This window comes from Patagioenas fasciata, chromosome 3, assembly GCF_037038585.1.
Source record: "Patagioenas fasciata isolate bPatFas1 chromosome 3, bPatFas1.hap1, whole genome shotgun sequence".
Classification (NCBI taxonomy): Eukaryota; Metazoa; Chordata; class Aves; order Columbiformes; family Columbidae; genus Patagioenas; species Patagioenas fasciata.
In genome coordinates, this window is record NC_092522.1 from 3,597,442 (window position 1) to 3,624,442 (window position 27,001).

Here is a 27,001-nt window from a genome sequence, read left to right on the forward strand (position 1 = left end):
ATCGGACTATCAATCCCTAATGTAAAACAGCCTCTTCTGGGAATATATACTGACACCTGTATACGTACTTATATCTGTATTTACAAGTTAATTTAGGGGGAAGTGTAGCCCAAGTACCAGGAATCCATATTGATAAGGGAAATGGTCATGTATGCGTCAGGGTGGTCTGTAAACCCCTAAGTACCAACCACTGGGAACGGGGATGGAAATTGCAGCCAGGATTGTGGGGGGATGTAAGGAGGGGCTTTTTGCCCTATTATGTTTGCCTACACCGGGTCTTGCAAAATCCTTATTAAAATATGCTTTGCTAAGAGATCCTGCCTGGGCCTATGGTATTTGCGAAGTAATTGTTTCCTACATTTTGCACGAAACGGCCCGTTTTTTTGAAAACAAGCGGCTGATGTTTGTCTGGTTACACGGTGCTCTTCCTCCCCGCAGGGCGCAGCGGAGCAGCCGGTCAGCCCTGAGGAGACTCTCCGGCGGTCTGCACGGAGGACGAGCCGCCCCACGGGGCTCCGCGGAGGGTGTGAGGTGATGGGAGCGGGGGGGTGAGCGGGGAGAAGGGCGGCGCGGCCTCGAACTTTCTGGCAGGTTCTGGCGGGGCGGCCGGCGGGCGGAAGCGGCGGGGCGGAGGCGGGCGCTGCGGCGGCCGTGGCGCAGCGGCGGGGCCGGGCCGGGCGGGGAGGGGGGGACAGCGCCATGGCCAAGTGGGGGCAGGGGGACCCGCGCTGGATCGTGGAGGAGCGCGCGGACGCCACCAACGTCAACAACTGGCACTGGTGAGGCGCGCGGAGCGGCCGTTGGGCTCCGTGAGGCGGGAGAGTCAGTGAGGGGGTGTTGTGAGGGGAGCAGGGGGGGACACAGCGCTTAACGGTCTCGCTTCCCGGCGCAGGACGGAGCGGGACGCGACCAGCTGGTCCAAGAGCAAGCTGCGGGAGGTGCTGGTGGGGCTGGCGGTGGAAGGGGAGGCCGGGCGCTGCGAGATCAGCGAGCTGAAGCAGGTGGAAGGGGAAGCGTCCTGCAGCAGCCGCAAAGGGAAACTCATCTTCTTCTACGAGTGGAACCTGCGCCTCAGCTGGAGAGGTACGGGGGGCAGCTCTGAGGGGACCGGCGTGGCGGGTTGGAGGAGCGGTGCCGGGCCCCCCTGAGCGTTTGTCTGTGGGGCTTCCTCAGGCTCAGGCCCCGCGGGGGATGAGGAACCTCAGCCTGGGGCGGGAGAGGCTCCTCCGGGTTTGCGAAGCTTTTCCCGGCCCTCATGGCAGGAGAGAGGCAAACTTCAGTTTGTCATGGTGTTTGCAAAGCTGATTTACTCTGGGTGATCACTTTGTAAAGTCAGCTGTCTCCTTTGGGTCGGAAAACGGTCTCCTTTCGGTTCACTGTAGTGAATCACAGTCGTAGGGATGATTGCAGGAGACGTGTGGGCCTGAAACCTCATAAATGCTTATTTTTAAACAATTTTGAAATGCTAGCACGTGTTTTTCCCCCCCTTTGATTTTTTTTTATGCCATACACGTTTCTTGGCATTATTTTCACAGCACAGTATTACTCATTTTACTTTGCAAGAAGTAACTATTTCTACTGTAAATACTTCTATTTATGCTTACAATAACGTGCTTGAACTGTTCTGCTGTCGTGATGTGCACAGATGGCAGCTGTGTGCCAATGCATGTGCATAGGGGGAAACAGGAGAAACTAAGTGGTGTGGAAGTGCAGAGGTTTCAAAAAATTTAGTGTAGTTTACACTGAGGATAATGAGTTACCAGAGGAAAAACCCATTCAGTGGGAATAAGGAAACAATTCTGGATAATTTGGGCTAACACTGGTAATGCCTGTGCATTTTTGTTGTGCTACATCTGCTTGCAGCACCAGCTCTTGGAGGTTCATCCTCCACTGCTATGGCAGCTCTTTCTTTGCAGACCGACCCAAAAACGTATCTTTTGGTAACATCAAGGAGTTCTTTCCATGTAGTAGATGCTTAAAACTCATGCATTTGAGTAAGAAGTAGGAAGAGCTGATAAAAAGCGCGTGTACGGGCAAATTGTACATGGATGTAATGCCAAATGACAGGTTGTTCCTATCCAAAATGCTATACCTTATACCTGTTTCTTAAGCCTTAGGACTTATACAGGAGGTGGCAATACCAAGGGCCATACTTAGTGTTCCCCTCTTAGTTCCTGTGCCCCAAAACAGGGCTGTAGGCTGTGGATCAGTGTTCACGTGCCACTGGGTGCGTTTTGCACTTCTCCTCATGACTGGTTTTACTGGTTTGGCCGACTGGGATTTTAACATTTATTTTGATGCAGAAACCAGTGGTCCTATTTGAACAGATTGGGTATTGAAGTCTGCTCCCACAATAATAGGGGACTTAAAGAAGTACTGTTATTTATTTATTTTTGTTCATGTTGATAGTTAACTATGTTTTAAATGTTACAAGTGTGTTATAAACTAAGAACACGCTTAGCAGTTGTGATCTAAATGTTTACAGAGGAAGGCAAACATCATGCTGTGTTGTGCAGTTTACATCAGTGCAGTTTATTAAGTAATTGTAATCAGCCTTTTGATTTTTTTCAAGATAAGCTAAAATCATATATGTTTTAAATATTGGTTAGTTTGTTTTTGTTTTTATCTCTGTATAAGGCGTAGCAGTAGGCAGATATTTCTGTATAAATTCTTTCTAAATTCTTTTTACTTTGTTTGGTCTTCATGCTTTTCAGCTTTTAACTATAATTTTTATTAGATACTTTGCTCATTTCAGTGTTGCGCTGAGGGGTGAGTAGAAGCATAGAATCATTTCAGTTGGAAGAGACCCTCAGGATCATTGAGTCCAACTATAACCTAACTCTAGCATTGTCTTTGAGAGCTTAGTTTTAAAGGAGTTTGTTACTACACGGTAAAGTTCTGAAAGAGCTGAGGCTGATTTTTTTCTTAATTTGACAGCCATGATGTCGTGTGCTTTCTGGGAGCTCTGAGTTAGGAATCAGAGTTCAGACTGAACCGCTAAAAACACTAATTGCTCTTTTTATTTCCTCTGCAAGTCTTCCAGGATAACTAGTAATTGAAGCTGTGATTAAAATCTCAGTACATAAGAAACAGATTATATAAATTCTGAAATATGTAGCCGATTTGAGAAGTCTGATGTTGAAAAAACATTGCCCTTAGCAATTTAGATTACAGAGCAAGAAGAAACTGAGGAACTAAGGGTACTTAATGGCACTGAAATTGAGCAAAACAGTTGTTCTGTCATTTATTTGAAGACGTGGTGAGGATTTTAGTAGATTTATTCTACACTGTGATGGAAGCTCTATTAAAACATGTATGTCCCTTTAAAACTAGGCATTTCAACAGTGTGTTTATAGATAGGTCTTCCTGAGATGTGCTTTCACTAGCCATTTTCTAAAATAGTGGATTGACAGGAAACAAAAAATCATTTATTGTTAGGTCTGTTATTGGAGTCCCACGGGATTCAAACAAATAATTTGGTTGTTTGATAAAAAGGTGATAGGTTTGCTTACATTGCAGTGATACCAAAATGCAAAGCTGTACCAACATCCTGCCTGTCTAACGCTGACCAGTCAGCTCTGTTAACTGATGGGACTTTGTTCTCTGGCACAGATGCATCTGCTTTAGTCCCTTGGTCAGGCAGGTTTTTGAATGGGAAAAGAAATATTGTGTACTGCTTTTATTAATTTAAATTTGTTATCTGGCCTGTGTTATTTGGGAATCTTTAAGAGTTGTGAAAATTGTTAATAAATTAGTTGAATGGATAGAAGCCAGGTTTGTGTTTTGCTCCTAAAAACTTCTTCCTGCATGCTTGCACTTCTTTTGGGGAGAGCAGCTGAAAATAAGACTTGTTTTATTATCTGCAAAGAGAACACTGTGTGGTTTTGCCTGTACTAAACCTGGAACTGGCAGAAAGCGGTGAAGTTGAGGGAGCTGCATGTGATTCCTGTTGGGCACAGAAGTGTTTTAGCTGTATAATTAACTAGTTCACGTGGCTTTGTGCTTGAGCTGACTGGTTCTCCTGGGAGACTTTGAGAAGCCCAAGAGAGATCTTCTAGTTCAGCCCTTCACTGTGTGAATGTGCTTGTCTCACTCTGGATTAGCAGACTTTGCGTACTGCTCCATGCTTCATTGATTTAGCTCCTGACTAGCAAGGGGTCTTTGCACCATACCCTACTTTGTGTTATTAACTGTCGTTCACTTTTTTTCTTGCTAAGAAACATCCGAGTGTTTGTTTGTGTACTTCACTGTGATCTTGACCAGAAGCATGTTAGGTTATATCCGTGTACAATGCCCCCTTATAGCATGGTGGTCATTTCAGCGTAGTAATTAAAAATAACGAGGGTGATATTTAGTCTAGGTAACTCCTTTGAAGGTATGAGAATCCAAAGAAATGCTCTGTCTGCCTTCATGATAATTCCCCTTTTGCAGTCATACTTAACACAGTTTGTTTGCTTTTTAAGAGTTTTGCTGATGGATAAAGCTTACTGTTGTGTTTCTTATGTTTTTACAACTAAGCTGATAGAACAGTATGAAGATAACTGGATTTGGGGTAGAGCTGCATGTTTCTGCTATTGCTTTCTAAATAGTGAATAATTTTAAATAACTAAATAAATGTTTTTGCAAGGCAAGGGGACAGACTTTTCAGTGTAATGAAAAAGAAGTGTCAGACCTTAAATTCAGTCTTTTCACTGTAAGGTCTGAAGCAATGAAGTACGGTCTGAGTTTCCGATCCCAGAGCACGTTCACAGAGCCGTGTACCTAAGTGTCGGTGGGCCTTTGCCCAGCAGGATGCAGACACGGAGCGCAATTCCTGTTCTTGCAAAGCCTTTCCGGTGTGTACAGTGATGACTGGCAGCTCGCAGCAAAGCTATTAAGAGGAAGAACAAGTGTGCTAAAAAAATTGCATGTGAAGTTTCCTATTTGTAAAAAAATTCAATTGTATACCTGTATTACACATGCATACATTTTTATGGTAACATGCCTGTATACTGGGAGGTTTTCAGGTATTCAAGAAGGAATAGTTGGCATTCTAGGGAGTTTCTGCATAAAAGGCAGACAAATTTAATGGAAGAGGAGGTTGTTTTTCCCCTACCCCTTGTTTAGATTCACATTTTGTGTTGGCGGATGTTGGAAGCAGAGAGCACTGGGACAGCTGAGGGTTGCAGGTGAGAGCAGCAGAAGGGTAGCGCTGAATGAGCAGATGTACCTGTGTGCTTTTACGTAGCTGGATGCTTCTGTACAGGAAAACACAATTCTGAAAATGCGAAAAGTACTGACACATTTGAGACTTTTGGATGCTGTTTAGTTCCTTTAAATTAGATTCTGGACAACTTGCTTCAAAGTAACACTTTTGTACAACTCATTTCCAAGCATAAACTTCTTGCTATGGGGGAAATAGTTTTTTAATAATGCATTTAAGAATTCATTATGTTAATACAGGTACAGTGAAAGAGTCTGGTGAGAAACATAAGGGATCTGTTGAAATTCCTAACCTGTCAGAAGAAAATGAGGTAGATGATACAGAGGTAGGTGTGAAATACTGATATGGCTATATAGGTTCAGAATTCTTAAATAAAGCCTTAACCAACATATAGGCATCATCTTTTGATTTATCCTGTGATTAAGTGGGGTAATTACACTTGCATAGTTTATTTTATGTTTTCATTTTTATAACTGGAATAATGACTTAGCTCTGTTCTCAAATTTGCGTATTAGGAATACGCACACTTTTCTTTGCTAACTATTGTTCGTAATGATATACTAACTACAAATTTGAGAAGAACTCTGCTTGTTATAATCTTAAAAAAATCCATCACACTCTCATCTCCCCAAAAACGTAAGAACTTGAGGAATCTCCTTGCTGGTTGTGTAGCAGTTGATACTGTGGCTTCCACAGATTCCTCAACCTCTGCTGTATAGTAGGCAGCTCTGTTTATATTTAATAAGCCTGAGTAAGCCACTGTGGAGGTGAGATACAACATTTATTGAAGTCAAAACCCAAGAGGACTTATTTTAGGAAAGGTAGGATATACTGAGAAGATAATGAACTTGAAATTGGAGCTGTCCTCTGAATATAGTAATCAAAGCCAAAATACTTTGTTGCCAGAATCAAAAAGGCTTGTGTTTACATGCTGCTTAGATAATGTAATCTTTCTGTTTCTAGATAAACGTTAGCAAAAAGAAAGGGGAAGGCGATGTTCTGAAGGAACTTATGAGAACTGAAGGAACCACAAAAGTCAGAGAGGCCCTGAGAGATTACCTGAAAGCACTTAAAACAGGTAATTAAAACCAGTATGTTAGGTTTGTTTTAATGCAGTTGTCTTTCTTGAATATATTGGTAATATGTTGACAAGTCTTTGGGTTTGTAGTGTTTTGAATTGTTACTGGCTGAAACAAGTTAGTCCTGCCAGTCAAAATCTGACTTGCTCTCAAACATGACAGTGTCCAGAAGTTTCTGTAGCAACCCAGGCTGTGTTGTGTTACACATACTGACTGCAGTGACCTGCAGACTGACTGGTTGGACGCTGTTCAGAAGTTCTTGGGAGATGGTGCATTCTTTAATGAGCACGTTACTAATTTTGGGTCAGGTAACTTTGAAAAACCCCATGTTTTTAATGGAAATTGCTGTTAGACTCTGTGGCTAATAAAAACATACGGGTAAGGTGGGGCAACTCTGGACTGGAGTATGTCCCATTCTGTGCTCATGTTCTCCACAGTTCTACCCAGCAATCTTCATTACATATCTGACGTCAGGGTGGCTGTACAGCTCAGTTTCATACTGAAAAGTGTTTTTCTTTACAGAGTTCACCTTGGGAATGATTCTGCCAACAAAAGCGACTGTTGGTCAGGAGCTGGCTGCTGAGCGAGAACCGATTGGGAACACCGTGCAGGTATGTTGGCTTTAAGTGTATGAATTTAACATTGCCATAAACGTAGTCCTACAGATTTTGCTGTGGCAACAATTGCATATTCCTGTGATTACCTGCAAAAGTGTAAGCCTGCGGGGTGGAACTGCCCCCTCATCACTGTGCTCAGGGCCTGTAATATTGAAGTGACATGTCACAGATCTTGGGCACAGGAGGAGAACGGCAGCATTTCTGTCCCCCAGTCTGAAGTTAACTTCGGGTGTCTTTGGAGCAAGTCACACTCTCATAATTTATGTAACTTAATTTAGTGAGTACTGATGAATAATACTGTATGGAAGTAGGTTGTATAATTAGTGAATATTCACAGCACAGTATAAGAATGCACAGGTAACAACAGTCCTGCATTCTGGAACTTCTAGATGTTTGATCTTGCACTCCTTGATGTGAATATTGTTTGCTTTACAGGATTCTGTTTCACCACAGTCTTTGGATATAGTTGGTGTAAAAATTCCAACAGTGAAGATACTCATGAGAGAAATCTTCAACTCTGCAGCAGATGAACTTTATAGCATCTTCACAACTAAGGAAGTAAGTGATACTTTCAGTAGCAATGTAACTTACTTACTGCGGATGCTGTTGTATCTGAATAGTTGCGTAAGTAATACATGTCTAGTACAGATAATACACCTTAAGTACATTAAATAAAGAGATGTGGTTGTCCAGAAAGTGAAGCTTTCATGTGCTACCCTTTTCTTATAACTGAACTGTTTGTAGTTCTGTTATCATTATTTGCCCTTCAGGTTTTTTTTGAAAGCTTCATCTTTTAAGCAACTGCGGCATTTGGTGAAAAAGCAAAAGGAGGTGACAGTTGCTGAGGCAGTGTGTCAGTTTAGGAACAAAGTCTGGGTAGCTGACCTCGTTGACAAGTTGTCAAGTTCTTGCAATAGCAATTAGCAAGCACTAGAAGGTGGCAGTAGCATCATTCCACTTTATAATGAGAGATTAATTTTTAGAGTGACTTAGACCTTTTCTTTTTGCCAGTTGCTACCTTAATAGGAAGAAGAGCCAACTAAACAAGTGAAGCTGCATCTTTATGTAGTTTGTATGCAGTTCTGTCACACTTTGCTAGGTAGAAAATAATTAATGGTTTTATTTAAGTACTTGACATTCAGGAGCTTGAAGTGCTCAGTAATGGCACTGATGATGCACATTAATTAGATTAACGGATTAAAACCAATAAATTACTGATTTTATGTTTGCATCCTTGGAAAGAGCCTGGACTAGTATCAAAGACCTTTATATTAGCATTCCAGCAGTACCAGTGGGAAACAGTAATGGCTCTGAGCAGCTCGTTTGCACGTTCCTAGAGTTGTTGCTTTGCCTCCCTCATTTCCAAAGTCAGTTTCAGCAAGTCATGTCTGCATGTATGTATGTATAATATGTGCTTTGTCCATGCCCCTTGCAGGTGGCTGGAGTCTTTGCATCTTTACCATCAGAGGCTTCTCAGCATTTAGTGTCATTCTGTCCCCTCACTGGCCCTTGCTAAACCACAGATCCCAGGGCTGTATAAAATGAAAAGCCTGATTAGTACTTAGACTCTTAGGTAGATTACTGTTTAATTTCTTCAGCAAACCTCCTTTGTCTGATAATGTGGTGCATTATATAATAGTATAGATCAGTAGTTAACTGACTTGCGCTCTGTTTTTTTTTCCTAGTTGGTACAGAAGTTTTCTAAATGTCCTGCTGTGGTCGAAGCTGAGAAAGGAGGCAAACTTCAGATGTTCGATGGCTTTGTCAGCGGTGAATATGCAGAACTGGTAAAAAGCTCCTACTTCACACTTTAAACATGGGGGGTGATATGAGGGGGGGTGTTAGACTCTGAGCTGAAAGATAGCGTCAGTTTCAGCTTCTCTAATGAATATTTTCAGTTCCTCTACTTCAAAGCCAAAAAAATGCTATTATGTTGTGTCATTTTTCTTCCCCATCAAAAGAGCAGTTGCTGACTGCACCTAATGACCTGCACAGGGGGGAGAAAGCTCTCAGCACCATCCTTTTTTACTAGGAGGAGTGAGAAAGCAGGTTTATCTCCCACATGCCTATCAGTTCTTCATGGAACTGGAGAAATGATCTCTGTTCTACTCAGAGCAAATGTTACACTCTTCCTGCTTGAATGCTTTTGCAAATAGAACTGAAGAATTGATAATTAGACTTGGTATCTTATGTCCATCGAGATGATGGGCAGTAAGTGCCACTGACAATTGGACAACTTTTGAAGAAGCAAAGCTGTGGAAAATTGGATTCTCAGTTCAAGGTACTAAAAGGTTTGCTCACTCCAGAAATGGCCCAGTCTGAAAATGTTCATGCTGCAGAAGTCTAATACCTGAGACTGGCTGCAGTGGTAACATCTCATTAGGGAGGCTGAGGGATGTCAATACAATTAGATAAGGAACTAGTTAGATGGAACAGTCAAAATGTCATTAATCATCATGGCCTTTTCCCACAGAGGGAACAAACCACAGGAATGCAGCAAACTGAGCTTGATGAAAACTGTTTATTTAAAAAAGCAGTCTTCGTATATTGTTTACATGCACGTGTCTACTGCTATTACATAAGTTGATACTTGTCTCCTTGTTTTTCGGGAGAATTGGCATCGAGCAGTCATAACATGAATTATGTCAAACACTACTGAGGAGAACCTCCTTATCTCCTTACAGGTCCCAAACCAAAGAATTGTCCTGAAGTGGAGGTGTAGAAGCTGGCCTGATGGTGAGTCTCGCTCAGGACCTCTAACAGAGGTGACACTTGGCGGGGAGAAGGAACAAACACGACAAGGTGACAGCGGTGCTAACTGGGACCTCAGTCTGCGTTCTTTGGGGAGCAGCCTGGTGGCTGTAGCAGTTGTCACCTGTGAAAACAGGCCTTGCTCAGGCACACGCAAAAGCAGATAGAAAATTATCAACAACAAATGTAAGGCGTTAAAAAACACTTTACTGAAATGTCATATTTTCTTCCTTTAGAACATTACGCGATGGTTGCCTTAGATTTCAAGGATCTGGCTGCTCAAACGGAACTGCAGTTAGAGTGCAAAGGAGTTCCCGTCTCTAATGAAGAAAGTACAAGACAGTGCTGGAAACAGCAATATTTTGAAGAAATACGTATTTTACTGCAACAATCCCAAGACACCATGGAATGAGAACAGCACTGTATTTTTGTTTTTAGGGCATTACTTTTTATACTTGGTTATCTTCAAAGTAATTTATTTGGGGGAAGAATAAAGACCCACTGCTATAATACTGTATATAATTTAAGCATTATTTATGGATTTCTAGTGAATGACGTGGGGAGTAAGTCAGACTATGTATTATAAACAACTTTACTTGCGGAAACTGTTCTGTTTGCCTGCGACTTCAGAGAGCAATTACGATTCAGCCGCAGTAGAGCACTGCTGTCATAGGTAGGTAAGCTACGGGAATCAAAAGCAAGCAGTTGTATTGAGTGGCAAATTAAGTCCTTCTAGGAGATGGGTGCCCATCAGAGGGGAGCTGAAAGGGATTATAAAACTGCTGATTAGATCTTTGGAGAAATGTGGGGGATATAGTTTACAGCCTCTTTAAATACTTCTTAAGATTGCTTTGACTGCAGGCTGAATTTGTTTCTAATGCTGTAGGCAGTTTTAGGGAAAGATAATTAACAATGTCATGTAATTTGGGTTGGTATGACAGTTACCGCTTAAGTCTGCATGCACTGGACTCCCTTACTTGACCTTGATGTGAAATTTATTATGGAGGAAACTGTAAGAAAGCTTTCATTTTGCAATTCTGTAAAACTTCCACTTAACTGATTCATGGCCCTCTGTGATTCCATAGCTCGAACTAAAGTGAGCAACTTCTTGTTAGAGAAATTTGACAGGAGAGCAGCTGGGATACTGAAAGTAAATAATTGTTGTTCTTAATTAAACCCCACTGAGGTTACCAGGGACAACTTAATTCTCAAAGGCTTTATAAAATGTATGAATTAAGTATGCAATTTGAAACAAATTGACCAAAAAAGGGCGAGCTGCCTTTGGAAATCATGGTTGGCTCAATAAAACACATGATTTTACATAGTTCATTTTCTCCATTAACTGATTCTGCTAAACTAAGTCAGTCTGTATAGAAGTTAAGTCCTCTATATTTTATTTTTACAGGGCACCAATGTATGTCAACCTTATCACTCATAAATTTGCATCATCCAGAAGATAAAGATGTGCTCCTCTTTTCTACAGGCGAGGTTTTCCCTGAAAAGTTATTTTCTTTGAACTTCAGTGAGGTTTGTTGTAGTAACAAGAACAAACACCTCAGGGTGATAGGACAGACATACGGACTGGTTACTAAGGTTCGCACCATGTGTGTTTTAGGTGTCCGGATAGAGGGTGGAAACAGCCTCTTCAGAAATGTCATGTTTTAGCATCTTCCTTTTTCTAAATGCTAAACATTTAGTTACTTTTTTTGATAAATATTCAAGGCCAAGGACCTAACATTTTGAATACAAAAATGATTTAGAGCATTGGTTGACAAAAGGGCAACCTTCAAATAAAAACAGAAAATCTAGGTTTAAGACAGAGGTCAGTTTTGTCTATAGACAAATCCCAAGGGATTTTTGTGACAATATGGGATCTGGGAATAGGATGTTAAATCCAATCACAAGTTTCTTCAAACAGTGTATCCTACCAGCTCCCCAGTTTCCCTTCCTGACAATAAAAAACCCATCTGAGGGTCACAAGTGCCCACGACTTGTGTTTTGCTACTCTGAATTTTCATGTCTCCTTGCGCTAGCAGGAGTGTTCAACTAGGTCAATTGCCAGTCATCAGTGGTAAAAGAGAAGTGACTTACTTGTGTTTGCAGTGTTGCACCACTCACTTCCAGAGCCCCCAGAACACTCGGCAGCTGCTGCAGGAAGGTCCAGGACTGTGTGAGGAGGAGCAGCCCCAGCCAGCCCTCGTTTCCTCTTGAAGGAAAGGGGAGTGAACTGAAGATGATGTTGCCTTTAGCATTCTTCTTCCTCCGTGCCTACACAGCTGTAAGTTTGATAATCTGTACAAGCTTTGTTGAGCTAAAACCACAACGTACCTACCTTTTAATCCTGTTTGTAGGCCAGCCTGGTATGCAAAATGGTCAGACAGCTCCTGATGACTGTCCTTACAATCAAAAAAAGGACATATTTTCTTTTTGCTTCACCAGCAGTGGTGCATTCTTGCCATCCTCGCTGTACGTGCTGGAACTTGGCTGACTTAGTCCTCTGTTGCTGACCTGAAAGTTCAGTTTTTCCACACAGTTATTCTGGAACTAAGAAAAATCACAGAGAAGTTCATTTTACCTGTAGCAGGCAGCCTGCAGGACAACGTCTGGCATTGCCAGCCAGCCACAGCATAAAGGGGACAGTCATCATCTGAGGGAGGCAAAACAACTTACTCCTGAGTGCTAACATTACTCAGAGAGTCTCCAAGAGTTTAATATAATAATATTAATAAAACCAAAAAGTATTAAACTACTTGTTATCCCCAGCCCTTGAGCTGGATGGAGCAAAGTTAGGAATTACATATTATTTAGTTAACAGTATGACGGTAATGATATGATAGTATCACACATAAGGAAATAACAGTATCATAAACATAGTTTGTTTTCTAAATACAAATGTCTGTGAAAAGCTTCCCCATCCTAAAATTTTCCCAGTATAACAAAAGAGAAATAGCAGGGGTGGAGACACATGTAGAGAGTTTGAGGCAAATAGGCTCAGATTTATTGGAACTTGTGTTTTAAGAGTCAAATGAGCAGAGAGGACAGTATGAAAGAAGCAATAAAGCAGAACCAGGAAAAGAGTTTTGCTTGTGGTATTAAATGAGAGGTGGGATGAGCCAATGTAAGAGAATGAAAGCTTTAAGATGCTGAGGAAGCCAGGTAAAGATGGGGGTTTTCAAAGGAAGGGATTTTCAAAAAGCATTCTTGAAAGCAAAGGAATACAAACCAAAAAACTGATTTACAGTAAAAGAAGGAAAATACTATGGAAGAAATCGGGAGGGACCCAGGAAGAAAAGAAACAGGTGGAAGCAAGGATATGGAAGCGGAGACAAATTGGTGCAGGTACTGCTTACTTTTGTTTAAACACCTGAATATTGGGGAAAAAATGCCCAGTAAAAATTGCAGGAATGCTCAAGGGGGAAACTGGAAGGTAATGCAAGGCAAGAGCATAAGAATAATTCTACCTTTTGTAATCATGACACAGCTTTTAAGCAAAATAATAGAAAAGGTAGTATTTTGTAAATTTAGAACTACAGGATAGTAATTCAATTAAAGCCAATCAATGTGGGGTTTAATATCTTGTCAGATTTGATACAGATTTCCCAGAGGTTGCAGAGGGAGCTGCTGGCCTCACACAGCTGTATGTACGATGTGTGTCGCTTTGTGCAAAGGTACTTAGAAAAGCACCAAACCCCACCGTACTGCATCGCTGAAACGTCATCCAAAATTATAACCATTTTCCATAACAAAGAAGTTATCAAATAAATGGACTTCCTGTGGGATTTGAATTAGCCAGTTATATATTTGTGGGAAAATAATTCACAGGAAAATACAAAATTTACATTGGCAAATCACATATCTAGGGGTCTGTAGGGAAAAACACTGTAAAAATAACTTAGGGGTCTAGTCAGTAGCGGGCAGCTGTGCAGAGAAGGGCTAACGTTCATGTGGGAAGAGGAAGGAGGGTGTATTACTTGTGTATAACTTATGAAATAATTATTAGATACTGTTAGTACTTGGTATACGCTTCAAAAAGGGCTTTCAAAATAATGAGAAAAAGCCATCACAAAAGATACAAATCCCACTCTCAGTAATAGGGTTGTGGTGCTAAAGCCAGCAAAGTGCAATAGCTGAAAGGTGAAGTCAGACATTACCAAAAATCAGATGCACATTTTAATAAGAGTAATTAGTTGGGATTACTCACCCAATGGCTGCTTCAGTCGCTGGGGAGTATCTTCCTGAAGACCCAACCACATACTGGTAAGCTTGGTAGAAGATGTGGTAGATGAATTCTGATACTCACTATGTAGAAGTTCAGATGAGAAGCTGTTGATTCCTCCAAAGTTACAATCTATGGAAAAGTTGATCAAAAGGGTAATTACTCCTAAAGAGAGTGAAAACATTATTACTTCATGCCTGAATAATAAGGAGACCAACTTAAATACTCACCAGCGTCAATCTAGTGTCTGTAAATGCAGGAATAAAAACATTAATAAAAGGGAATGTGAAGTGTAAACTTCAAAGACATGAGTAATTAATTACAGGTGGTAAAAGAGAGCAGATTCAAAGACAGAAAGAGGAAACACAAAAGCATCACATAATAGTGGCGAAACAAATTATGCTAACCTACATTAAATGGCAGACAGAATGAAGGAATTAGGGAGAAAAAGGACATAGATATGTTATGAAGGCAATAGAAAAATGAGCTAAGCAACTGGAAAATGAAGCTGAAAATGGAGTTTAATCAGATATTAAAACCAGTATCACAGACAGTCTGAAAGATCACATAGGAAATGGCTATTGCTCAGAAGTAACAGGAGAAACGAGAGGGAAAGGTGAGAGCCGCTCCAGCATCTGGGGGAGATGGTGTCAGGACAGCGAGGGAGCAGCCGGTGGAGGGGCCCAGGGAGAAAGGCGGCGAGTGTGCAAGTGGTGCAGGAGAAAATGACTAACACAGGTTAACAATAACACATTAAAAGTTCCACTGGCTTCTGCCACCACTTCGTGTTCTAACATAGTGGGGGAAAAAAGCAACCACCAATCCCTCTCAAGAACATTAATGCAAAGTAAACCAGAAAAGGACCAAGATTTACATAAATTACATACATTTGACCATCATTTCTCTGCACCTGTGTCATTTTTGAAGTTGTCTTTGATGAGAAATCCAAAGACTGAAGCAACATGTTATAAACAAAAGTCATCACAATCAGTTTAATGAAGTGCACAGAATAGCAATTGATCATGTCAATAAAAATAAAACAATTAATTTTACATCAAGTGTGCTTTATTTCCTCCACAGGTATTCTGTTAAATAAAGCACCATATATATACTGCCAGGCCACAGCTAAAGAGGATTCTTTACAGAATCAAATTTCTTGTGGTTGTTTAGTATACAAGTAAACTTAATTTTGATAATAAGAACCACAGTGATCTGAGGCAATCTGCCTCTATTATAAGGTACAAAACTGGCACAGAGGACACCATATTATACACAGTAAAAATGCCATAAGTTTAAATTACATTATACAGGGCAAGGAGGCCCTGTTCTCCCAGACACCCATATTAAATGAAAGCCACTACAGTGAACTCTTAATTACATAAAGCATATCCATTATCTGATTGCCCTTTAAGAAAGTGTACGGTAGATGCAAAAAAAAAAAAAAAAGAGAAAAAAAGGAAAAACCAATAAAAATCTGGAGTTCTGCCTGACCAAGAATTAAGCATATAAATCTATCTTGCCATTCAAGCAGAGAGCACTGGACAAACTGAAGCACAAAACAGAAATAAGCAAAACTTATACAAACAGCGTTTTGGGGGGGAAGGAAAAAAATGTTAAAAAAGCAGACATGCTCCATCTAATGTCAAGAAGCAGCTTGGTTTCCTTTTCCAGATATCCTTGTGACCACGTGAATCGTCGACTCAATGGTCCTACATAGCATGTCTAAAATGTCATGCTGCTGCATGTGACTGAAGAGTCCTCTGGAATGGCCACAACTCATGGATAAACCCGTGTCAGGGTCCTGGGATGCTAAGGCTTGACCGTCACAGCTCCTCAAATCCACCAGGTCAGATAAAACCGCGGAAATGGATGTGGAAGGGAACTCCGAGTCCTCCTCGGCTCCAATGGAATCCTTGGCAGTCTGCAAGTCTTTGAATTCTTTGCATTCTTCAAATTTACCGTTTCCTGCCTGCTCCTCCGTGTGCTGTGAGCGCGTCGCTAACATTACGTCTTCTGAAAATGAAGATGGAACTTCCATTCTGTACTCTTTGACAGAACTGTTCTCGGGGGAAGGAGGATCCTGCTCCGTGCCTGGATCAATGATCGAAGAGTCCCGTGTCTCGTTATCTGAAGTGCTCGTTGGGGTCAACGCCTCCCGGGGTTCAGTCTTTGTATCACTGATACAGCTATCTACAGTGTGCTCCTCGTCACTGCTCACCCGTCTTCTCTTCACAGGAGTAGCTCCTTCGTCATCTGTGGAAAAAGGAAAACTCACTTAGAGAAAGCATCCTACGCATCCACATAACAGGCTTTTCACAGTTTTCTCCTTTTCCACATTAAATACTTATTTCCTTACAGAAAATGCATGCAATTGCCTAGAATTTTAGCTCCATAATAAAATACTATTCTGTAGTGCTGGGAATTGTGGTAAGAAAACAATGTGTTATGTTAATTGTGTAGAAGTCTGTAAAACCTTAGAATTGTTAAAAATGACACCATTATAGAAGGCAAACCTTTAGTTTTTCTTTCTTTGGCTTCTTGCTCTTGTAATGAGTTCCTCTGTTGTTGACAAGTTCTGCATTTGTTTAAAAGCTCTTGTAAAGTCGGGATCAGGGCTGAGTTGAGCTGTTTGGGAGTGTGCACTGAAAGCAGCAGGGCAAGTGCTCGGAGGTCCTACAAATACAGAAGTAAAAAACCTTATTTCATATTCATATTTGATTAATCCTACACACAGATGGATGAGGCTTTACCATCTTCTGAACATCCAAAAGGTGATTAAATTCTAAATATGCTTAACACTACCAAAACATCCCACTTACAACTAATACGCTGACCTTAACGTAGGTCTGTCCTAAGCAGGTGACAATACTGTGCGGCTCACTGCAAGATGAAATCTTTTGTTGGGTTAGAACATTTCTATGATTAACTCCACTACTGCATTACTTTTTGCCCCATGATCTGCCTCCCCCCAGCCTGTGCTCCCCACCGCCAGCCTGGGAGAGCCGAGGCTGCATGCTGAGATGCGTGCATGTGGAATGGAGAATTCTGGAGAGCTCAAACTGCTGCTCCATACATCTGAGATGCTCCTGTAGGTTTAGGCAGCCTCCCGTGCTCTCACCGGGAGTCCAGCTTAAGCACTGAAGCAGAACTAACAATGCCAACCTCTTTAATTAGAACCCAGCACGTGATGCTGAAAAGTTTCTATGCCGATACCCGAACGGCTTAGAAAAGACTCACCCCATTTAAAGTAGAGCTCGCTTTGGAAATTTCAACTCTCTGGTTGCTGAAGTCAGATTCTAGGCTTTGATACTGATTGATTAGGTTTGTAATTAGAGTATTGATTAAGTTGGCACAGTTTGCTTCAGAAAACACCTGCCCTTGGACCTGTGAAAAGAATATGTTTATAAACCACAGAAGAAAGATCTGTGAAAACAGTATCCCAAATCTGAAATAACATATATATATATATACATATATATAAATAACTGCACTCCATGAAATAGAAATCATCCCTAAAAGACCACCTACCTTTAGAAGAAAATGGGTCAAAAAGGTGTATACGATATTGTTGTTAAGAAAGGTCCTCTCATCCATCAGAATACATTTTATATATTCTGCAAAAACTGGATCTTCGCAGAGGAGCTTTACACAGTTCTTGGACATCGCGGACTGGTGAAGAGAAACAAGATGCAAAGTCACCGCTGGACGCACGGCAACATCTCCCCAGCCCCACTGATGCTTTTCATTACTGAGAAAAATATTTTGGGTCTATCAAGTTATCAGTAAATTGTACAGATTAATTATTGTCAATTATTATTTCACATTTCCCTGTTAGGGCATTTATTCCATAGGAGTGCCAGCATTATGTGCTATGTGAACTGGCATACGTTGTTGCAGGACTGAAGGATGTGCTGGGATCAAACACAATTTGCTAGATCTTTAGCAAGTTTTATCAGATTACAGGCAACATAAGCAGAGGTATTTTCTATTTGAATACTAGTAGTTTGAATATATACACATACATACTAGTATTTTGAACGACTAAACAACACCCACTAGTTAAAATTTCCAGGTTAATGTCTCTCACGTTCACTCAAACCCACGGACTCTTACCTGAGTCTGACAGAGCTCAGTCCAAAGTTTGGGGAATAAAGCAAGATGAAGTGGCAAACCTTCATATGCAACTAGGACACCTGCAAATTTATGAGAAAATAAGTTACTGAGTGAGCATTTTGTTGGAGATATTAATTTCCTGATAAAAGTAGTACCGAGGTGCCACATCATTTTATTGGACCACATTCTAAGCTGTTTTTGTAATCAGATCTATTGTCTGTGAAGTTCTTACAGTACATTTAATAAGGACGTGCCTCCCCTCAGCACTTTTGTGAAAAGTAAAAGAACTAAAGAGCTGGCTTTAGTTCTGGATTTGTAATCACCTTATTTTATTATTGTCTTACATTTTCAACTGGTCAGCTTTAAGCTTTTAAACACACATATATATATATATATATATATATATATGTATTTTTAAAGCATATAATTTTTAAAGGTTAATCTTCACTATTAAGCACCATTGCTACCCAGCCCACACCAGTTAAAGGATACACTGAAAAACAGCAAATGTTACACATTCCCTGTGCACTTTGTAACTAACACAACCTACAACAAATACTAAAAATGCCAGAGTTATCATTAGGAGAGTGTGACAAGGAGCAAATGGGTAATTCAGGGATCAAAAGGACATTCTGCTACCATCACTCTTTGGACAAGATTAATTTTGTTTAGTTTTATTTGTCCAGAAGTGGTATTTAATCATAGCTCGCTAGCCAGCTTCTACAGGCAGAGAAAACAAGTGAGGATTTTCAGATGGTGCTTCATTCTGCTTAAAGAATCACAAGAGAAAATTTCTCTTGGAAGGAATCGATGTCTCTCCACTGACTACAGAGGAAACTCTGGCTTTGTGTCTCTTGCACCAAAAAAATTGGTTTACACTGTGACAGGAAGACACCCAAACACTGGTGGCATCTACTGCCAGAGCTGAAACAAGTATTGGGTTCAAACTACGTGACTGAACGGTTATAAACTTAATGAAATGTTGGGGTGGTTCCCAGAACTATGGAGTAGAATAAACCCGGGTCAGTAGCAACAGAAGCAGTGGCAGCGGGTGGTCATGTACGGCCCAGCAGATTGCCAGGCCATGCTGAGGGTTCAGGATCTGATTCAAACCCATTTACACCGCCAAATCAAAAATAAAAAACCCTTTGGTGGTCCTGTATTGAACTACATGTGGAAGGAGACTGAATTCTTGCGGGTTGCCTCAGCTCCTTTCTGGACAGGCCTGAAGCGCCACAGTCGTGTAGGTAAGACTGCGCTACATTATACACCTCATGCAGCTTTGTGGATAAAAAGAATGCCCAGAACGACTAATGCAGCAAGTTTTACAAGTTCTGCTTTTTCTTAAAAATTTGGAATATAAAACTTAGCGGAGAAGCACTCGCAGTTATCACAGAAAAAAAAAATCCATAATCCTTAGGCTGTTTAACCTTCATACTTACTCATTTTAACTAAAGTTTCAGTAAACTTTTCACAGTTGATTGCAACTCGACATAGTAGATGGATGAACTGATGGTAAGAAAAGAAGTAGTCTAGCAGCATGCGATCGTAAACATCATCTTTGCCCTGAAGATTTAAGAAAGCTTCATTTAAACTACATAAGCAACTGCACAGCAATCAGTTTTCCTAAACATCTGAGCTTAAGTTCCTGCACCTCTCGCCCTAAAATGTTTGAATCAAATCCCACAGGAAAACACGATGGAATTGCAGCTGTGCCGTCTCGGTGAGCACAACGCTGGGATCAGAGGGGGATGGCAAAGCAATTCCCCCACCAGTAAATCTTTTATTGTAGGGTTCCGAATCAACAGACTGAGGAGATGCAAAGCAGCAGCAAATACCACATCTTGAAGATGAACACAGTAATTTTAAATCATATACGGACACCTAAATATATATGCACTGCTGCTTTTTGAATCATAATGTGTCAGTTACGATCTGTACAAGTCAGAATTTTCTCAAGACTGAGCTTCACAAGCTTCCAAAGCCGCATTTCAGGCATGTCTCAAACCAAATGATAAATAATGTGGCCAAGGGATTTGTATGCAAAAATTTTAATATATTTTGGATGTATATGCTGCTTAAAATGGTGTCAGCTTCTGTATACCAAATAGCCAAAAGGAAATCTCAAGATTTCAAGCAAACAAATGGAATCTTATAAAACCAAATCAGTGAAAAATAAGCATGGAAAACCACAGAGAAATGTAATTGTGAATGTGGTTCTAGAGGCTTAAAAATCTTTGGGTTCCTAATGTATACGAATTCATTTTAAAATGTAAAATACTATGTCATATAATACAATGACTTTTTAAGTTCAAATAGTTACATTCTTTACTGTCACTTCAGTCACCTCTGGATACACAATGAAAAAAACGCGCTACAGATAATTTCTTGCTCTACGCCTTTTTTAGAAAACTTTGGTTACAGAGCAAATTTAACGGTGCACAAATCTACAAAGCATCATTCGGAAAGCTTTAAAAAAGAAGGGTTACTTACCCTACAGTAACCGTGCTTCTTCGAAATGTGTTGCCCACACAGATTCCCATCTACGTGCACACAGGCCCCATGTGCAGGAGCTTGGATTCTTTCTGAATAGCAGTGTCCACTGGGGCTGTGCCTGCACCCAGTGTGTCCTTGCGACCACTGTACCTGAGGGCACAAGGGGTATGGCGGCTTCAACCACCGCCCAGGTCCTTCACCCAGCAGAATCCCCTACGACAGGACTTGGAATCAGCACGGGAGGGGACCACAGAATCTGTGTGGACAAAGCATCTTGAAGAACCACAGTTACTGGACAGCGAGTAACCAGTTTTCCTTCTTCAAATGATTGTCCATACATATTCCTGTTAGGGTGGGATTCACCTTACCTGACTTTAGCTATCTAAAATCTAGTCATTTCGGTATTTCCTGCAGTCAGAGAGCCTCCTCCCTAGGAAGAGTCACCTCATCTGGACTCAGGTGTCCGAGTTCCCTCCGCAGGAAGGAGGGTAAGCGTTTATCTCCTTCTGAGGGTAATTATTGATCACCATTAACCACAGAATGAGCTGGACACTGACCTTCTAGATAGGCAAAGTGATGTGAGCTGAATCCCACCGTTGCTGCAACTGTAATAATGGGATGTGGCAAGTGACTCTGCAGTAGCCCCACCGAAGCTGGCATCCCATCAGGAAGCCCACAGAAGGGGAAATGGAAAGGAAAAGACTTAAAGCCCTATACGGTATTTCAGGTCCTGGTATTTTACCCAAACAAATAGTCAATTATGACTCAGTCCCGGTGGAACGGACTCTAATGAAACCTGGAGCATCTACTTGGCTGGCTGGTAATAAACCTTAACAGAGTTTGAAACCCATCCGGACAATCCCTGGGTGCTTCCTGCATTTTCTTTATAAATGCCATAAACGGATTGGAAGATTATCCGAATATGTGTTTTGCTTTTTTTCCTGAATACAAGGCTCAAACCCTCCTCGTGTCTGGAATATGGAGCTGTGTATCACCAAGGGCAGGGAAATGGTGCTTCTGGAGTGCACAACTAGAATGGAGTATATGAGGACAACACATCTTGAAGAAGAGTTATGCTTTGTTTACAAAGAAAACGTAGATGCATTATGCTACTGGATTCTTGTAATAGTTTGATACAAAGGGAAAACAATAGAGAAAGAGCAATTTATAAGAGCACGCATTTACATACCTTGCTGGCTTCCACCATTGTAGGCAAGAGGCACATATTAAGTTCGGGACGTGGAGGACGAATATTGCTTTTTCCCCCTATTAATTTCAAATTTTCACGACATGGAAAATAAGGTCCAAGAGACACTGTAGTATAAGTTAGGATAAAATAGGGATACATTAAAAAGGTCAATATGTGACATCAGCAAGGAACGCGATAGAGTAATAATAGTGTAAGAGAACTTCAAAATACAATCACTGAAATACCTACTTGGGATATTACTGTGGTGGTATGTACAATGATTGTGCTGTAGAAATGGAACCAGAGTATGTAGGAAATCATGAGGACTTAAAAGTACAAGCTCCTTGAGGACATCTACAAACAAAAAGTTGTTTTTGCTATTACATATTGTTATTTCTTAACGGCAGACAGTTTAACTTAAGGCTCATGCATTTGCAAACTCTCTCTCGCATCCCTTTTGCATCACTCAGTATGCACCGTGACCAACACGTCAAGTGAACGCCCCTGAAGCAGCCAAGGCCCCTCCACCTCTGTGCTGGGACAAAACCTGCTGAGGGGTCGCTCGGCCACCGGGGAGAGGGGTGGCAGCCTACACAAAGTAGAAGCTCAACAAAATTACCCTCTTTCCTTCTTCTTAAACGTATCAGGTTTGGTGCCTGGAAAATGTCAACCAGCAGCAGTCAGGAGGGGAATGAGAAAGGCACTCAAAATAAGGGGAAAATGCGTACCATCATACAAAAAGGTCATTTGGACACAGCTTTAGGTCTTCATAAACATGCATAAAAATGTGGATTATATCCATTAAGTAATATTTTAAAAGCCTAAACTAGAAAAAGCCTAGACCTTTTTTAAATAGGTCTTTAATGCAAAAAAGACACTTGTGTATAATGTCTACATCTACAATTTTAAAAAGCAAATTCATTCCATTCTACGAGCTATGTAAGCCTTACTTTATTATACCTTCCAGTAACAGATCACAAAAATGAACACTAAAAGCTGTTCCTCAGACTAACTTGGTCACCGTGCACCCTTCTGAGTGGAGCGGTACTTAATATTTGAATTTTAATGGAAGATTTGGGATTTCATTCTAAATTCACTGACACCTAAATTCGTGAGTTACTCCTTAATCATGCCCCTTACCAGGCGGCAAACCCACCTCTCAAAACAAAGGCTGACTTTTTGTGCGCACGGTCTGCGTGCTCGGGGAAGGAGGAGTATTAATTTTAACCTGACAAAACCCAAATTATTTAGAATAGGAACAACGGCAATATTACTGTATTGACAACATTAATATAAGCAACCCCGATCTACAGAGTATCTAGTAAGCATTCGCACTTGCAAAAATGGAATTTAAATTCCAGAGCGGGTAACTGCGTAGGACGGGTCCTTCCCAGGCAGGACTTACCGATACAAGCGTTCCGAAGCTCTGGGGGACTATAGGAATTTAGCAGCGTTAAGAGCTTATGGGCAAATTCGATTCGCTCCTGCCACTGAATGAGCGCTTGCTTCACATCTGCAAACGCAAAACACAGGGAAATCTGGTCAGTTCACTTCTCAGAAGCTCATTAAACAAAGCAAATAATTTTACTGCTTAATTTTAATCAATCTAGAAATCTGTTAGATCTCACTGCTCTAGTGCTATTCCACTTACTTAATCTAGTTACATATTCTGTCAATACATAATTTGATAAGGAACAACTGAATAACTGTTAATAATCGTATCTCCTACTGTACAGGCAGTTTTTAAGCACAGATAATGAGCAAGATAAAATGCTAGAGTTTGGGTGATGGCAATTAATCAACAGACAACAAGCACAATCCTTTCAAGAGTTACAATCAAACCTTTTCTTTGAAGATATGGACGTGTTGACTTAAGAACCGAAAGGAAAATAGAGAGAAGTTCTACCAGGTCTCCAGTCACATGGCAAGCGGTGGCCTCGTGGTACATCATGTGCAACGTGTTAAAGGACTAGAAGGAAAAAAAAACAACAAAACTTTCAGTAGCCAAATTAACACACTGATTATCATTTCTTTTTTTGTCCTATGGATACCACTTCTACATTTATTTTATGCTCAAACAAGACATATAGAAATGCACGGTGCTAGATGTAATCACAACATTTCTGAAAGAGAGAGAACGACGTTTAAAAAGAGAACAAATCTGTGTAAAAAAATAGTGTATTTACTGAAAGAGACTGAAAAATAAAAGGTAAAGAGTGAGATGGGAGAAAGGAACAGAAAGAGAGAAGGAAAGAGAGGGAACGACAGACCAACCCAGTCGCTCCTACAACAACCAAATATCCTGGTTAACCTGGACATGCAGGTTTGGTAATAATGATCACCAGGTGGTCTTGTATGGGGAGATAAACCAAAACCTGCACTGGCCAAAAGGTTGATTTTTGTTCTTCTTGCCTAATCTAAAAACTTGAGTTGTATTAAACTTTTATCACACGCATGCCAGAGGGAAACTGAACTTGTAAGATGTATTATAACACTGACCCCTCTACAAGCAGCTGCCACTCATCGCAGCTCAAGGAATGAGCGTTCTTGTGAGCACATCCAGTGCAGCCTATAGAGACATTTGACAACAGCCTTCATTGTTCTCAAGGTCAAAGCTTTCTAGGAGCGTTTTCACATATTTATCTGAAGCCCAATAAGCAAAGCATAATTTCAGATATGGTATTTTTAGATATCTGTTAATCCCAATCTTGCTGTGCCAACATAAATGTGAATTTGGGGAAAAAGTATTAACATAGATGCTCACCATTTTTTCAAAATGCTGCTTAAGGACATATGCTCTATGATTGTACATCAGCTGAATTACTTCTCCTTTTATAATTAAAATACCTTCTGGGCACTTGTGTTTTACAGAAATATTGGGAAGGAAAAGCAACTCATTTCCAAACTGCAAAAATTGTAGCACGAGATATAAGAAAATATATTTAATCTGCTGTGCCAGCTCCTTGGCGCGGTATTTTCCACCACGCAAAACACTTCCAGTGAATACGTGAAAATAAGTGGCCTTGTAATTTCAAGCTGTATAGCAACATTAGTTTTATCCAGCAATGTTTTACGTGGGATAAATTGCATTTTGTATCACGCATTCTTTATAAACTTAATTACCCATTGTCAGTCTGGATAGTTAAACAAGTCCTTTTTATACATGTATTTATGTAGCTTATTCTACTTCTGAGTTTCATGTATAAATAGTTATAGCTCAGTTCCTATTTAGCCCATGAATGCTTACTGAATGGAAGTGTTTTAAGACAAAGAGGAACAGATATTCTGGAGTAATTAACTACAGTTATTTACTCAACAGGCTTACATTTCTAACAAGCTCCTGAAAACTCAGTTTTCAAACAGCTCTGCACCATCTTTCTTTTAATTTTTCTAACGCATTTTGTAATTCCAGCTTTTTCTGTCACACTCTTTCCCAGAAAACACAAACTAGTGACATCAAAAAGAGAATATTTTGTATAAAACATATAAAAATGGGACTGGAATCAACCTCAAAGCATCATTTAGTCCATCCATGTGCCTTAGGGTGGGCTAAATGTCTTTAAATCCTTGACAGATGTTCACTCCGAGCCCTCCTGATGACTTCCAGCTGTGCTGGCTGGCACCCTCTGAAGCGATTTATTCCAATATTCCCTTTGCCATACAGCTACAACCACCTCCTATCACTTGTCTTGCACCACGATTTATACCCGTTTATTATCTTTCCCTGAATACACCAATCTACATATGCCAAGAATGAATCACATTTAGTTTTTACACTTTCTCCAACACACCCAGACAACCTTGGTTTTTACGCCTGTTCACAAAAGGACACGGTGTCCTCCCCCATTCTGCACTGCCAGTATATTTAATAAACACACGGTCTTGTCCACCAGCTCAATAATGGAAATGTTGAGCAGAATCCAACATCTTACACCCATTTTAAGAAGAACAAAGGAAAAACCAAGATAAATGTTTTATGTGCTCTTTTTCAGTCTCATCTTAAGGAGCCACAAACAGTTTAGAGCTTTTTCACAGTGTCTTTTATGCTTTTCCTATGCGACTGTGGATCTGTAGAGTGTCACCATTGCTGGGCAGGGGCTCGACACCCAAACTGCACCCACTTCAACGCTGCACTATTTATTCTTTATTTCCTCTCTATTTTGAACTAACTCTGGCCTGATCTCACACAGCAAATATCCAGTTCCAATGGGAATACACTACGTGTGCTCCAGAAACCCATTTTAGGTTTAGTTTCACCAGAAAGAAAGCTGCTTTGCAAACCGAAGCGCAACAGGCAGGACAGATGGGGAGAGTTGCCTCAGAAGTGCCTCAAACAAGCGTCTAGAAATACTGAGGAGAAAGCGAGATGTTTATTATAATTAAATAACAAAGTATTTACCTCAGTCATCAGAATCAATCCTCTGTTAAACACAACAAGAAGTCTGTCTTCATCAGATTCTAATAATATTCTGAAGGCACTAGGAAAAAAATCCAAACATTGAGAACACTGGAAATTAGATATTAACTTTGCAGAATTCATCCAAATGCTTCCAATTGTTATGCTCAAGCTACATTTTGGAAAATAAACAGAACAAAGAAACTCCAAAAGTACACAATTATTCTCATTTTCCCCCTGACTTTTTCATTTAAAAATGTCTCTGGTGTCAACCTCCTTCATGTCAACTTTACGTTATCAAAAATAATTTATAAACAGCCTTTACAGAAAGGTTTCCCACATAATGTCTGCAAAAATGCTAAAAACTGAGGAAAATAATGTACTTCAAAGGACAGAAGTTTATGCTTACCAAATGATACACTTAAATAGGTTTGGTTAAGCATGTTTGGAGTTTTAAATGTATAAAACCATTTCTATCATCAGGATACCTGACTCTCCTGCACACGCCATTTATAGTTACACTGGAAGTACAGTTTCACATGTGCTATAAGACTAGAGATGCAAAACTATTTGAAGATACAATACAATAAAACTCTGTCCCACAGGCACAATTTCTAGAAAACATTTCTGCCCCAAAATAACAACTGTCAGCAACTGCAATGACTGCTTTGCCCGTCTAGATTAATCATGGGAGCCTGAGAATGGAATTTCAGCTTAAATCCTGAATTGATTGATTTGGTTTTAGTGTTTTTTTTCCAAGGGCTCTACTGCTGGAATTTTGTTATAGTGTTTTTCTTTTTGAACCCTAACAACTGACATCTTGGTTTACACTTGTTTATTGGAAAATATTTGCTTAGTTTCTGAATTTTCAGCTGATGAAACACTCTAAAATAAATTACGTCCACAAACAAGGGGTTTTGGAAAGAAAAGTTATAATTGAA

The 27,001-nt window shown here is 40.5% G+C and overlaps 2 protein-coding genes across 14 annotated transcripts in view; one reads left to right on the forward strand and one right to left on the reverse strand.

The window, feature by feature from the left end:
- The first annotated feature begins 662 nt into the window (after window positions 1–662).
- Window positions 663–10,974, forward strand: LOC136099225 (activator of 90 kDa heat shock protein ATPase homolog 2-like). 2 transcript variants are annotated; one of them, XM_071805661.1, is made up of 9 exons: window positions 663–779; window positions 893–1,083; window positions 5,443–5,528; window positions 6,167–6,281; window positions 6,790–6,893; window positions 7,335–7,457; window positions 8,585–8,686; window positions 9,584–9,635; window positions 9,887–10,974. In XM_071805661.1, exons 1-9 carry the CDS (start codon window positions 700–702, stop codon window positions 10,060–10,062), a joined length of 1,029 nt encoding a protein of 342 aa, XP_071661762.1. In that variant the 5' UTR covers window positions 663–699; the 3' UTR covers window positions 10,063–10,974. The 2 variants fall into 2 exon arrangements, with proteins under 2 accessions (XP_071661762.1, XP_065689251.1); XM_065833179.2 differs by having other exon boundaries at window positions 664–779; window positions 6,805–6,893.
- Window positions 10,975–14,831: 3,857 nt separating this feature from the next.
- USP34 (ubiquitin specific peptidase 34) overlaps window positions 14,832–27,001 on the reverse strand; it is a 118,683-nt gene continuing 106,513 nt past the window's right edge. For 6 of the 12 annotated variants that reach the window (XM_071805650.1, XM_071805649.1, XM_071805651.1 and 3 more), the window contains 11 exons: window positions 26,064–26,142; window positions 23,507–23,633; window positions 23,070–23,177; window positions 21,914–22,018; window positions 21,665–21,789; window positions 20,473–20,625; window positions 19,422–19,545; window positions 17,980–18,059; window positions 17,104–17,535; window positions 16,380–16,539; window positions 14,832–16,119 (listed from right to left, as the gene is read on the reverse strand). In XM_071805650.1, coding sequence (XP_071661751.1) covers window positions 15,509–16,119; window positions 16,380–16,539; window positions 17,104–17,535; window positions 17,980–18,059; window positions 19,422–19,545; window positions 20,473–20,625; window positions 21,665–21,789; window positions 21,914–22,018; window positions 23,070–23,177; window positions 23,507–23,633; window positions 26,064–26,142 — 2,104 coding nt within the window. In that variant the 3' untranslated portion in view covers window positions 14,832–15,508. The remainder of the gene's footprint in view (window positions 16,120–16,379; window positions 16,540–17,103; window positions 17,536–17,979; window positions 18,060–19,421; window positions 19,546–20,472; window positions 20,626–21,664; window positions 21,790–21,913; window positions 22,019–23,069; window positions 23,178–23,506; window positions 23,634–26,063; window positions 26,143–27,001) is intronic. The other 6 variants (XM_065833170.2, XM_071805654.1, XM_065833174.2 and 3 more) reach the window with 4 other exon arrangements.

Excerpts from the sequence above, each read along its gene's own strand:
- LOC136099225 (XM_071805661.1), top strand. The coding sequence starts at position 700 with ATGGCCAAGTGGGGGCAGGGGGACCCGCGCTGGATCGTGGAGGAGCGC. Across the intron at positions 780-892 it reads AACGTCAACAACTGGCACTG|GACGGAGCGGGACGCGACCA; the intron begins GTGAGGCGCGCG and ends TTCCCGGCGCAG. Across the intron at positions 1,084-5,442 it reads CCTGCGCCTCAGCTGGAGAG|GTACAGTGAAAGAGTCTGGT; the intron begins GTACGGGGGGCA and ends ATGTTAATACAG.